Source organism: Tenebrio molitor, chromosome 4 (genome assembly GCF_963966145.1).
Source record: "Tenebrio molitor chromosome 4, icTenMoli1.1, whole genome shotgun sequence".
Lineage (NCBI taxonomy): Eukaryota > Metazoa > Arthropoda > Insecta > Coleoptera > Tenebrionidae > Tenebrio > Tenebrio molitor.
Genome location: NC_091049.1, coordinates 25,430,171 through 25,443,895, shown reverse-complemented (window position 1 = coordinate 25,443,895; position 13,725 = coordinate 25,430,171). Strand labels below are relative to the sequence as shown.

General features: G+C 35.0%; 3 protein-coding genes across 5 annotated transcripts in view; 2 read left to right on the top strand and 1 right to left on the bottom strand.

Annotated features, from left to right (window-relative positions):
- LOC138129696 (ankyrin repeat domain-containing protein 29-like) overlaps positions 1 to 13,725 on the bottom strand; it is a 263,705-nt gene that overhangs the window by 107,582 nt on the left and 142,398 nt on the right. The gene's annotated exons all lie outside the window — the stretch shown is intronic.
- Positions 1 to 13,725, top strand: part of LOC138129700 (putative ankyrin repeat protein RBE_0997) — a 50,713-nt gene that overhangs the window by 33,386 nt on the left and 3,602 nt on the right. The window lies entirely within an intron of this gene.
- Positions 3,680 to 12,003, top strand: LOC138129702 (putative ankyrin repeat protein RF_0381). The gene is made up of 4 exons (XM_069045982.1): positions 3,680 to 3,861; positions 10,714 to 11,680; positions 11,735 to 11,785; positions 11,836 to 12,003. The coding sequence occupies exons 1-4, from the start codon at positions 3,844 to 3,846 to the stop codon at positions 11,883 to 11,885; spliced, it is 1,086 nt and encodes a 361-aa protein (XP_068902083.1). The 5' UTR covers positions 3,680 to 3,843; the 3' UTR covers positions 11,886 to 12,003.

The following is a 13,725-nucleotide window of genomic DNA, read 5'->3' as shown; positions in this document are numbered from 1 at the left end:
TTATTTAGGTACTGTTACGATTTAAATCGCCGCGCGATTGTAAATCTTCGCGATTTTTCTAGAATGTTCCGGAAGGTGCCGGATCTACCCACCAGCAAGTCCGGAGCAGTGGTGACACCCCAATTTTTACAGGCCGTAGCTTCTCAAAGTTTTCGGTTGTATTTTGTCACTCCGTCGAACTAATTGAGCGTTTGTATTTAACTATAGTCAAATTTCCATTGTCACTCATTATTTCGACGGGTGAAAAGTTCTATCAAATTCATTTATTTGTATATCGCGTTTAGGATTTATAATTTGTTCCACTGTTAAAGTTGCAGTTTTGTCATAAGGCGCGTCATTTCATTAATCGTACTAACTTAAGAAAAAAATTTCTTATCAAGTCCGTCGGGTTTTTATATTCACGAACGATTATCAATCCGTGAGTGACCTCGCCAGGAATTGTGTATCGCGCTCACCGAACATTTTTTTGCGCGTGGTTCTTCACCGGTCCGTACCGGAGAAAAACATCTTAACTTCAATTTTTTTTTTTTTGGAGCGAAGGAAGACTTGGAGGACCTCCCCGCTTATGCGGGCGGCGTAGCCGAATAGCGACGTTACGTAGGACCAGTCGGCCTTCCTCCTTCGCTAAAGAAGGGAATTTTTTTTTACTGTTTCGCCGGTACTCGTTCGTTGAATATCTGGGACCCGGAGGACCCTCCGAGGAGTTAGGTTATTTTGTACAATTTTGTACACGCCATAAGGCTAGTCAGGCTTCGTTGTTTTCTTTTTCATTTATATCATTATTTTCATTGTTTGACATCTGAATAAACGATTAGTTGGAAGATTGTGTATCATTTCCCGTACTCCGGGCTGTTCTCACCAAAATTTTCAGCTTCAGTCGGCGTTTCTCGTGGTTCGCATTGTAAACCGAGTCGAAGCCACGACCCCTGAACATTCCGGATTTGTAACCGGTAACAGGGTTGCCCAGTTTCGGGAGCGTAATTTATAACGTAACAGTACCTAATAATACTGTTTTTATTTTTTAGTAACACGATATTGTTTCTTTTCGTCATAGATACAGATTGTGAAAAACAACTCATATCTCCCTTGGGATTTGTCAAATTTTTTTGCCCTCCACATTGTCGGCAACAAACTCATGAGAACGAAACTATAGCAACCACATATTCACGCAATCTTCCCTGCTAAATATTTTTAATAAAATTTTAACTTTTAAGTAGAGAGACTAAAAAATAAAATATTGTATGCACCACGGGAGATATTCATGTTTTTCCCCTCGGTTGACTTATTCAAAATGATTGTGAATAAGTATTGCAACTATGTACGAAAATGTATGTGGCAACTGTGTGAATGGGATAGAGTTGACATTTGTATGACATTTCATAAGCGTGTATTTGATTTGTTAAATTCCATTACACATTGATTTGACAAATTTCAAAATTGCGCGACTATAAACTGTCAAAGAAATGTCAATTCTATCCTACCCACAGTTGCCACATAAATTTTCGTACATAGCTGCCAGATTTATCCACAATTATTTTGTATCACCCAATATTTACATTTCGATTTCGATTGCAAGATCGATGTTCAAGTAAACAATCCGATTGGTTTGATTCCCAATTTCACAATCAGCTGTCAAATGACTTTTGTGCATGTAGGCAAATATGCAAATTGGAATAGAAATAAAACAACTACTACATTTGTTGGACAGATCGCGAAACAACACAAAAGTAAAAGCAAATGTAATTTTATTTTAATTTACTGGATTGCGTTTTTCCAGATTTTTCTTCAAATCTTCCAGATTTTTTTTTCAATTGAATTGAAAAGCAAATATGTAGGTCCTGCTGTCAGTTATGATCGACAGTGCATATAAAAATTATAATTTTTGAAATTTGTCCGAATTTTCCGACTTTCCTTTGTAATTGTCCCGAATTTTTTTTCCGAAAACTTATCCAAAACCCTAACAAACAAAACCAAAAAAGAATTACGCATAGCCATCGTTCGAATCCTAAGTTATGGTCTTGAGTTCATACAAAAAAGTACTTTCAGTTTTCCCCGAATTATTTTAAGTAATTTAGTTTTTTCAGATTTTTCCCCAAATCTTCCAGATTTTTTTTTTCTATTGAAAACATTCAATTCAGTCATTTCTAGCCCGGGGCATATCAAACAAAAAAAAGAATTAATCAAATATGTCGTTCCTATCGTCAGTTTGTTACGATCGAAAATGCATACAAAAATTATAACTTTTGCAATTTTCCAATTTTCCGGGCAACTTTTCCAATTTTTTTTTTCTTTTTAAACCACCCCTGTATTAAAGCGAACAAAAGAAAAAAATAAATATTCAAATCGGTCAAGCCGTTTTTAAGTTTTAGCGAGACTAACGAACGGCGATTCATTTTTATATACTTAATAGAAATAAACTTTATAATTATTGGTATTTAAATATTTCTTACAATTATCTAGAAATGCTGATAATACCAGAGTCAATTTGCTGCCGGCAATGTGTGTTACCAACTGAAAAAAGTTCCTAGATTTCGGATGTGTTACTCGTAATAGCTTATTAACGCATTCAAAACGAATGCGTTAACAGCTTTGTTAAAACAGCAAATTAGAAAATAGTATATTATGCACCGAGGGAGTGAAGTGGATGATTTTTACCCGAGGTGCAATTTGTAGCCCGAGGGTTCTACAAAGCACTGAGGGTAAAAATCATTCACTCCCGGGGTCCATATACTATTTTTTGCACGACTCACCGATTTTAGTAGAAAAAAGCCGAAAATTTGTAAATTATCACTGTCAAGCTAAATTGAAGAGTCATGTTGACAGTTAAAAATATTTTTTAACCTTTCGGCTTATTTCAATTAAAATTTTTGAATCCTGCAAATAATAGTATTGCACCTCGGGAATGCATGATTGTTACCGTCGTTGCTTTGTAGGACCCTCGGGCTTCGTCTTCGGGCTACAAACTGCATCTCGAGTGAAAAATAGTATATTATGCACCGAGGGAGTGAAGTGGATGATTTTTCCGAGGTGCAATTTGTAGCCCGAGGGTTCTACAAACCACTGAGGGTAAAAATCATTCACTACCGAGGTCCATATACTATTTTTTGCATGACTCATCGATTTTAATATAAAAAAGCCGAAAATTTGTAAATTATCACTGTCAAGCTAAATTGAAGTGTCATGTTGACAGTTAAAAATAATTTTTAACCTCTCGGCTTTTTTCAATTAAAATTTTTGAATCGTGCAAATAATAGTATCTGCACCTCGGGATTGCATGATTGTTACCGTCGTTGCTTTGTAGGACCCTCGGACTTCGCCTTTGGGCTTCACACTGCACCTCGAGTGAAAAGAAAAATGAATTCGAAATAAATATGAACCATAAAAGGTTGAATAGGCTATGGTTTTTTGCCCAAGGGGAAAAAAGATGACTAAAAGCTTGAGTTGGCTGCGGTTTTTTGCCCAAGGGGAAAAAAGAGCCACTTTACTCCATACAATCAGGGAGTAAAGTTGCTCATTATATACAGGTCGTGCAAAAAATCTTGTATGTACTGCTACGATTTAAATCGCCGCGCGCTTTGAAATCTTCACGAAGGTTCTAGAACGTGCTAGAACCCCATCGCACCACTCGAATCGTATCCGTTTCCGCCAAAAACCCTAAGCGGAGAGAGGGGGTGTTCTGTGGTCTTTGGTCTATTCGTCTATTTCTATTCTAGTGGGTAGTCTGTGCAACGAGGAAGGAGGTTAACCACCTTGATCTGAAGATAATTGTGTTGTCTAGTTTGGTATATTACTAATTTACCCAACAAAGTTTGAGATAATATATTGTTTTGTGAGTGAGCAACAATGGCTTATCATCAATGGGTAGGATAATATTTTTCTGCATATATGTACTCGCAAATGGTGTTTTTTAAAGATGGCGTCGAAGTTGGCGTTGGCGTCTTAAAAAAGACTGATTTTTTTCAAACTGCATATTAAAAACACGCAAAAAGTGGGGATAGATTTAAACAGCTGATCGGAGTGCGTAATCCGGTGGTGCGTTCACAATCGACTCTTCAACGCCAACTTCGACACAAATTTTTTAAAAAACACCCGTTATATTACTAATGCCGTATTTAACACTTATAAAAAATTATGTGATTCGACTGTACTCGTAGTCTTTGCCAAAATTCTAAAACCACCACCTGTTGAATTAAGTTCCCAATAAAAACAACGTTGCCGATTGTGTTTTCCAGGTAAATTACGGTGTTGGTGGTTTTATAATTTTTGGGGTAATGTTGCAGTTTAAGGTCCTACTACTGCGCAGCCCTATTGCGCACGGAGAGCACTCCGTGTTCCGTACAATACTTACTTCTCCATATGTACTTACACCGTTGCCAGATTTATTAAAGGTTCAACATTATATTGCTCGTAGCAGAGAATTATGGTGGGTTGCGTAATGACAGAATTTTATCCCTTTTGTTCACATTTTTGTTCATGTTGTGTCTTACAGTTTAATTTGTTTTTGCAAAAACTACAACAGTCACCCCGTAGAGACGTTTCTTCTGAATCAAGTGCACTTTTTAGCTCATCTTAAAACGAAAAATTGAACAAAAACATGTGGATTTTTTTTAATGAAGCGATTTTTTTTAAAACTGGGCTTATTACAAACAAGACAACAAACAAATCAACAAATTGCACCAAAACGTGCATGATCTAGAAAAGTCTGTTCAATCTTTAATAAATCTGGCAACGGTGTAAGTACATCAACAGAAGTAAATATTGTGGGGCACGGAGCGCGCATTATTAGGACCTTAAACTGCAACATTACCAGAGATGTCGCTGTTTTTACAAAAAAATTGAAGATCGAAAAAATATATTTAATTAAATGGCAACATCCAATTCAATATTTCGTGCAACTGTCATTATTTTTAACAATTTATTGTCAATGTCATTTCAAAATTTGGTTAGACTGTTTTAAATTAAAAAACTTTCCCTGCCTAATTATGCCCACGTCAAGAAAAGTGTTAAAAAATTTAAAAAAAACGGCAATTGTCAGAATAAAATTGATACATTTACAATTTTTCATAGTGTCAAACCTCTTTACAAGAGATAGGTTAGAATTATGGTCAAAATTCAATGACATTTTTAAAAATTATTTGACAGGTATTGTCAAGTAGACAATTAATTAACAAATGAACAAAACCAAATTTACATTAGGGAAATTTTCATTTCCCGCTTTTTTTGCAACCAACTGTATCATAAAATGGTATTATCCTGCTGGAGAAGGTGGCTCCACTGGTAGAACAGCAGCTGTAAGAGTGGAGGGTCATTACTCATTAGCGTGCAACATATCCTAATCGGCTACAATCAACATTTAGCTAAATTTTTTAAGACATAGTTACGTAAAAAAAATAGTTTTTCTTCAAACGTCCGTAAATTATGATATTATCCTGCTGCATTGATAATGCTAAAGTGTCACTTCATTGTCATGGCATCTAACGAGCTGACGACCTGGTTTTTTAACATGTCTTAAATAATTTGTTATACCGGGTGATTCAGATTGGTATTCGCGCCCCTATATCTTTTTTATTTTAAGAAAAAAATATAGTAAACCATATATATTTGTAAATCGCTTATGAAACTACAATAGATGACGTTGTCAAATCTTCTCTACGATGACATATGTTAAAGTTAAGACAGTCAACTTTTTTTTTTAAATGATACATTATACATTTCTTAGTCTATTCTTGTAAAGCTTTTTTTTTCTACATTTGAATGTGTAAAAAAAGTTGACACTTGCAATAGGAAAAAATCGAGAAAAAAAAATATATGATTTAATTTATTCGAAAGTGTTATTTTATAAAAAGAGCTAGTTAGCCATGGAGACAATTGAATTTTGACATTAATAGCGTCAATTATTAACGTACCTACATTTAAATAAATAGCTATGTTATAACCTACATTTACATAAATAACTATGTTATAACATCTGGCTTCGAAACCTAACTTCTTCCTGACTATACCGCTTTGAATGCATACACGATGAAAATATGTACCTAGTTGAATTTTGATAGTGCATGAATGACGTGATGAGTCTTGGGAATCGTATTCGAATTATTCGAATATTTGAATAGGTGACTATGTAAAATTCGAATAAGTGTAAATTCTAATATTCGAATAAAGTAAATTCAGGATGGATCGGGTATTTCACTGTCAAATAATTTTATTTTTTGGCTATGTAATTCTTAAAATAGTGAGATGCAGGGAACCAACATAACGCGAATTTAGCATAGTAAATTCAGTATGGATTTGGTATTTTGTCCGAGTCTCAGTTTTCTCGCCGAGGCGCACCCGAGGCTTGAAAACAAACAAGGTCAAATCATTTTATTTTTTGGCTACGTGGTTGTCTTGTAAATAGTGACATGCAGGGAACCAACATAATGTGAATTTACAAATGTTTGGCTTACTTGTTCTTTTTAGAAAATAACGCTTTCGAATAAATTAAATCATATTTTATTATTTTTCTCGATTTTTTTTCTGATGTAACTGTTAACTTTTTTATACATTCAAATGTAGAAAAAAAAACTTTACAAGAATAGGCTAAGAAATGTATAGTGTACTATTTAAAAAAAAAAAGTTGACTGTCTTAACTTTGACATATGTCATCGTAGAGAAGATTTGACAACATCATCTATTGTAGTTTCACAAGCGATTTACAAATATATATGGTTTGCTATACTTTTTTCTTAAAACAAAAAAGATATAGGGCCGCGAATACCAAACTGAATCACCCGGTATATGAGGGTTTGAAGAAAAAATAGTATATCACTGCGTTCGGCAGCCAATCTACCAGCCGCAGCACATAAAACTTCATTTTTGCTCCTCATAACATAATATATGTACTATTTTCCAGCAATTCCATTTAATTTTTTTTTTAATTTCCATCTTTTGGGCAAATGTGGAAAAGTGAATCCAATTTTCGTAGCCACTCTGTACATCTAATTTAGATTCTCTTTTTTAAAACTCTTATCAAAATCTTATTACCTAAACGATTCTTTGACTTTTGCTGTTTGAGAATCAAAGAAAAATCCTAAAACTAGTAACCATTTAACTGCTAACACTTTTGAATTTTTCACAACATTGTGAAGTATTGAGTGATTCAAAATTATTGTGGATAAGTATGGAAACTATGTACTAACGGAAATTTATGTGGTAACTGTGTGGGTGGAGTAGAGTTGACATTTGTATGACATTTCATATGCGTGCATTGATTTTTTTTTTATAACATTGCACATTAACTTGACAATTTTCAAAATTGCGCGACTATGTCAACTCTACCCTACCCACACAGTTGCCACATAAATTTTTGTACATAGTTGACATACTTATCCACAATAATTTTGAATCACCCAATATTTATGCTGAAGATCAGTGGCAAAAGTTAGGTTAGGACCAGGTTAAGAAGTGACATGTTAATCTGAAATAAAAATCCAACTGTGTTCCATCCATTAGGTGTGCTCTAATACCTTCATTTATTCCGCTTATAGCAGAAAAATAAAAATTTAGATTTGCTGGCCCAGTATCGTTAGTGTCTGATTTAATTTGAATTTGGACTTCTTTTTCTGCTAAAGCATCTCTATCCACCTCTTCAAGTACCGTACCTATGTTTCTCATCTCCACTTTCTGAGCAATTCTCGCTTGGAGAAGGAGAATATTTCTCAAAACCTGGACCTTCATAACCACTTCGGCTTTGAAAGTGTTCATCGGATGAATTAGAACAAGCCAAATTAATTTTCTTAATTTAAATCAAGTAATCAATTTTTATAGGTTTTTGTATAGTTTAAAAACGGACTTTTTCTGTCATTTTGACAAACGTTATTATAAGACAGGTTATGTCTTAATTTTTAGATAATTCCATTTGAATATTACATTAATATTTGGTCGTGGCACCGTATGCATTGATAACCGCATTTATTCTACGTGGCATAAACTGCTCTAAATTCCCACTTTTCTTGTTCAAAAACTTTTGGTAGTGGCATTTTTGAATAAATTAAGTGTCACAGTATGACGTTAATAAACGCCAGAACAACAAAATTACACAGGCAATTAATAGGTGTACGCGATTTTTTTGAATATAACAGTACATTCGATGTTAGGAGGCAGTTCATTTGATCCAGGTTAAAACAAAGTTAGCAATGGTGAAAACAGTAACTTTTTGGTAATTTTGTGTTTACAAATTTATCGAGGCAGGCCTATCTTCTTTAACCTAGAATCTGGTATTGCGTTTTATTCCGTTCGTTTTATTTTTTGTGTGTATTTTAAGGACTTTAGACGTTTCCAGTGTTGTTTTTGATACCTACTATACAGGGTTATTCACGTAAGATGACCAGGTAAAAATACAACCCAAAATATATCGAGTGTTCAAATGAAATCCTGGGCTGGGAAGGCGTTGGAAACCGTCAATTGTTGTGCTTTTTTAAAGCGTAGATTAATTGGAGCATGTTGACAGCTAACCTAAAATTTAGAGCCAAAAAAATCTTTCTTTTTTTCTTTCTGTACAATGTTTTACATTAAAAATAGAATAACTTAACGATTCCTATTCTTGAAGCAAATATCTAAGGGCACCCTTTGCTGAAAACAAACATGTTCAAGTATGTTGCGATTAAACATAAACAAATGTCATTCGTGTCAAACGGCGGGAAATTCAAACTTTACACTGTTCTAAACGGTTTAATTTTTCCAACGCCTACTCAGCCCAGGATTTCATTTGAACGCGCGATACTTTACAAAGCATTCATTGTGTTTCGGTATTTAAAAATTAAATCAGGAATCCAAGTAGGTATTCTATTACATAATTTGAAAGATAAATCTGTCATTGCATTTTTCGTTCATATTTAGTATTTGAAAAGATTTTCGAACGATGACAGAACCGATATGATCCCACTTACCCATTACTTTTGTGATTTTAATTTCTTATTATTGTTATTAAATCAAATCATATTTTGCTGAGAAAGGCATTTTTCTGTCAGAAATTGAAATTCATCGGGCTGACATTAAAAGCTGTCTATGTTTTATGCGCATTGTGATAATGACGGATAATGTAATAGGGATCGAGATTGCTTTGTGAATTGTCTTTTGGGTTGCATTTTTACCTGATCAGGCTCGTCATCTTACGTGAATAACCCTGTATAATAATTATAACTACAAAATTAAATTATGATCAAAAATTAGGGTTCATAACAAAATGATTTAAGATTGCTTTAACAGTTGTTTATTTGAATTTATTTGCATTAAATGTGCTCTGAACGCGTTAGCAGGTGCAGGTGCTTTTGGTGGGCTGAAAATTATGGATTCCTGCAAAACTACTTAAAAAAAATTTTTTTTTGTTATACGTACTTAATTTAACAAAGAATAATAGTAGATAGTTTATTTGACGAGTTTGTGTGTAAATTGGGCCTTTTTTGGCACGCGACTGAAACGAGCGTTTTAAAGGCCCAAGAGTGCCAAAAAAGGCCCAATTTACACACGAACGAGTTAAATACAACGTTTTTTTTGTTCGACGAGCCCCTTAAATGCTTCAAATCGCTTAAAACCTTTAAAATTAGCTTGACGTTTCGTTTTGACAAGTTGTGACATTTATCAAAATCCGTTCACATAGGAGAAAATTCTCAAATTCTGACAGTGTCGAACAAAAAATATTTTATACCGTTCAGTTTGGGACGAGATTATCTCGGATACTTCTTCTGTCACAAACTGCACCACTTCTTTAGATAACCTAAATCTTTCTTTAAACTCTACATCTCTACATTTCGTAAAATGATTTTCACGGACTCTAGGATGTTGCACTAACTGATAGAGTTCGAAGAAATCTTCGTCGTCGGTTAATTCGCCAAGATACTGAACGTTTTCCATCACCGTTTACTTTCTCTCGCAATACTTTAATACCCACGATCTATTGAACTGGCGTTAAACCGACTCGAACTTCACAATTATAAATTATAAAACCACTTTCGTACAACGTCAAAACAGCGCTGAAAGTCGTTCAAAATTGAACTTGAGTTGAACCATGGTGGTAGTTACAACGGGGCCTTAATAACCATCAAATAACTAGTGCCTCATACCAAGGTGACAACACTTTGACAATTGTTTTAAAGAAAAAATGAACTTTAGTCTCAGAACGGCAGTGCGGCAACTTGCAAACACTTTGTCGGTGCGGGATTTCCCAATTTTCACTTAAACATTTTTGCTTTACACCATTTTACTCGTTGATATATGGACATTTTTATTCAAAGTTTAAACCGTCGAGCTAAAGCTCTCGGGCCTAACCAGAATAAAAATGCCCAAATTCAACTCGTAAAGTTGTCCAAGCAAAAAGTTTTCGTGAAATTGAAAAATTTATCCGATAAAAAAAATTAGGTCTTGCTATTTTACCTGCGAAAAAATTATTAACCAGTAGGAGAGAAATTCTACTTCTGGATTTGATTCAGGAGTGACCGCTTCTAATAGTAGTACCTTCCTAGTGGAAAAAGGTTTTTATCCACTCAAATGATTCACTTTATTTTCGTGGATAAAAACCTTCTTTTTTACTTGCTCATGAAATAATATGTATACTATATTCTGATTGTTAAATTTTGACAAAATTGTGTCATTATAGCTACATTTTTGTAACTATTATCTTACATTTTGCAACCCGTATTGTTTATTTCCAGTTTGTTGAATATGTTCATGTTTTAGAACCGATTATTCTATGCTCTATTGAACAGTGATACCACTGTTCTTACCCAAATGTTGAGAGAAGGTTATGACATGAGTAAAGTTGTGTTACGTTCATCACTCTCGTCCAATAAATGTACACCACTCGAGTTCGTAGTGTCCTGGAATAATCTTCCCTTTGTCAAGTTTTTGCTGGAGAAAGGTGTAAATCCCAACGTAGAAGGACCAAATGGAGATACTCCTTTGATCATCAGTATCAAAGCCGAGTTTCCTCAAATGTGCGAGAGTTTACTAGTTGCGGGTGCAAATACCTGTAAACCGGATAAAAATGGCAAAACTCCTTTATATTGGGCAGTGGACAAAAAAAACCAAAAGATAATAAATCAGCTGTTGGATCACGGGGCTGAATTGACAATTCATACAGCTTTATTTCATGCCATTGATTTAGGCTATTTAGATGTGGTACAGTTATTGGCAGAAAGGGGAGCTCCCCTTAATGTAGTGTCTTCAGGAACTCCCTTAATTCGTGCTATTGAGCGAAGTCATTCGGATATTACAAAATATCTAATAAAAAAAGGTGCCGACATAAATTTGGCTGATAAAAATGGTAATCTTCCTCTAAACTTGTGCATGGAAAAACGTAATTTTGAAATACTCAATTGCATGATTGCAAATGGCCTCAAAGTAGACGCAACACTTGCAAGCAGTTTACTTGTATGTTCATTAGAAATGGAACAGGTAGATGCAGTGGAATATTTTATAAAGCAAGGAGCAGATGTCAACCAAAAAAATAAAAATGGTCAAACGCTTTTGTCTACCGCTTTGAAAAATTCCGATTTACGATCTTTCCGATTGTTAATTGAATCCGGAGCTGATCCCCGATTGGCTGAAGCTGAGATTAAAGAAAAAATGGCTAAAGACGACGACTTTGCCATTTATATGAATTCACTGAATCTAGAATCCAAAATAAAAAAGGTCACGATTCGAGGTAATTGAACTGATATTTAAACTGCATCAATATTAAAAAAAATATCTTTTACAGAAAATGGTGCTCCCAAGGGAGAATCGACGGAAAATGCTTCATCGCTCCAAGGTAATCAATTCTTTATTTTAATTGCATTAATATATCCCACAATATTCCAGGTGCAACTGGTCATGAAGAAGCTCCACTTCATGTGAATAAGCATATATAAGATTTGCTTTTAGATTATAACAAAATTATTGAGAATTGACAATGTGAATTATGTACTACTAAAATATCCCGTTTGTGTAACTTATTTTTAGACATCATAAACTTCTTCACAAAGTTAATGCACTACCTTAAAATTTCGAAATACCTACAAATTTTAATTCCAGAACCGTCAGATTTGGACACCTTTAACAATCCAGGAATCCTTTACTGCTTGAACAATTTTATCACTGACACTTTTAACAATTTTCTAAACTTTAATAAAAATATTAAACTTCATGACTGCAAAAAAAACTTAATAACGGGTGCATACTCTCAATCAGGCCCCATATTGTTGCTCCCTAATCGATATCTTCCCATATTTCCATCTCTCGCTGTCTTACCTTGTGAAGGTTAGCTGGAGGGGGCATTTGCTCTTGCAAACATCGTCCCATATTATCCTACAGATGTTCCCTTGGATTCAGGTATGGACTTCTTGCTGGTTAGTTCATAACCTGAATACCAACGTCCGGAAGGTACTCTCTCACTATTCTGGCAGTATGAGATTTTGCGTTCTCCTGCAACAGAATGAAATCACCCCCAAAATAAGGGACAAATGGGACACGTGAGGTTCCAAAATGTCTGTAATGTAATTACGACTATTCAGGGATCGACGATTTACAACGTGCAAGCCTGTGGTGGCCGTCAGAGAAATGCCACCCTAAACCATCAGAGATCAACCACCAAATCGAATCAATTGCCTGATGTTACATGCGCTCCATACACGCTCCGGAAATCCTCAGGGGAAAAACTGTGCAGTCCTGGCCTTCCGTATTTCCTGAGTACGTGTGGTAGAAACTGCGGGGACTTGGCGGACTGTTCAGGCGGCCGGATGAGAATAAAAAACAACGATTCTGAATAACTGTGCAGGTCAAAGTAGCAGACCGATCGGAGTGTGTGTGGCATTGCATCGGTTCAGCTTGGTTGAGGCCGTCTTTCGGACAACGTAAGCCGAAAATTTCTGGAAGAGTTTATCAAGATTTAATAGTCGGAATCATACTTTTGGCAGGTGAAAAGTAAACTCTATCATGATTGAGTGAAAAAGAAAGCTGTCTATACGCAAGCGATTTTTGTTATTGACATGGTAATTATTTCTTGGTACTGTAATGATTAGAATAGGTTCGCTCAATTAAGAATTTTTATTTTAAATATTTAATTTCAACAAAACGTTCGTAACAACCATTCACTGGGGGCGGAATTTTTGTTGGTTATAATTTTATGTTTCTCCTTGCCTTTGTCGGCACAGTAATCCCTAAAAGTGGCATATAATAGCATATTATATCATAAAGAGTAGAAGTGAGTCTTTTTGTGGCAAGCCCAGAGACTGAAGACAGAGACGCAGTCGAGGTATTTATTATACAAGTGTCTAATAAGCAGTGTCCGGACGAAATAGTACCGCACAAGTCGACCAGTACAACTTTGCGTAATACCCCACTCACATATAAACACGATTCAGCTGGTTCGTTTTCAATAACAGGGAACCAGCTGAATCGTGTTTATGTGCGAGCGAGGGATTACGCAAAGTTGTACTGGTTGACTTGTCCGGTACTATTTCGTCCGGACCCTGCTAATAAGGCAAATAAGTCACCAAAGAAATGTTTAGTCACGAGAGCTTGCTCGAGTGGGCTAATATTTCTTGAGTGACTTATTTGCTGTTAAGGCACGAGTAATACATAGTTTTATCCAACACCGAATAATGTTGAAGAAGTCACAGCCAAAAAAAGAGTTGTTCTAATTTTAATTCTAATTTTATGTATGTATTACATTTTTTTATGTTCAATAAACTGTTCAATTCTCTCTAAACT

What these genes read in the sequence shown, in the direction of transcription:
- LOC138129702 (XM_069045982.1), top strand. An exon ending in AAAAAAGGTCACGATTCGAG is followed by an intron (nt 11,681 to 11,734) that starts GTAATTGAACTG and finishes TATCTTTTACAG; the next exon opens with AAAATGGTGCTCCCAAGGGA. An exon ending in AAATGCTTCATCGCTCCAAG is followed by an intron (nt 11,786 to 11,835) that starts GTAATCAATTCT and finishes ACAATATTCCAG; the next exon opens with GTGCAACTGGTCATGAAGAA.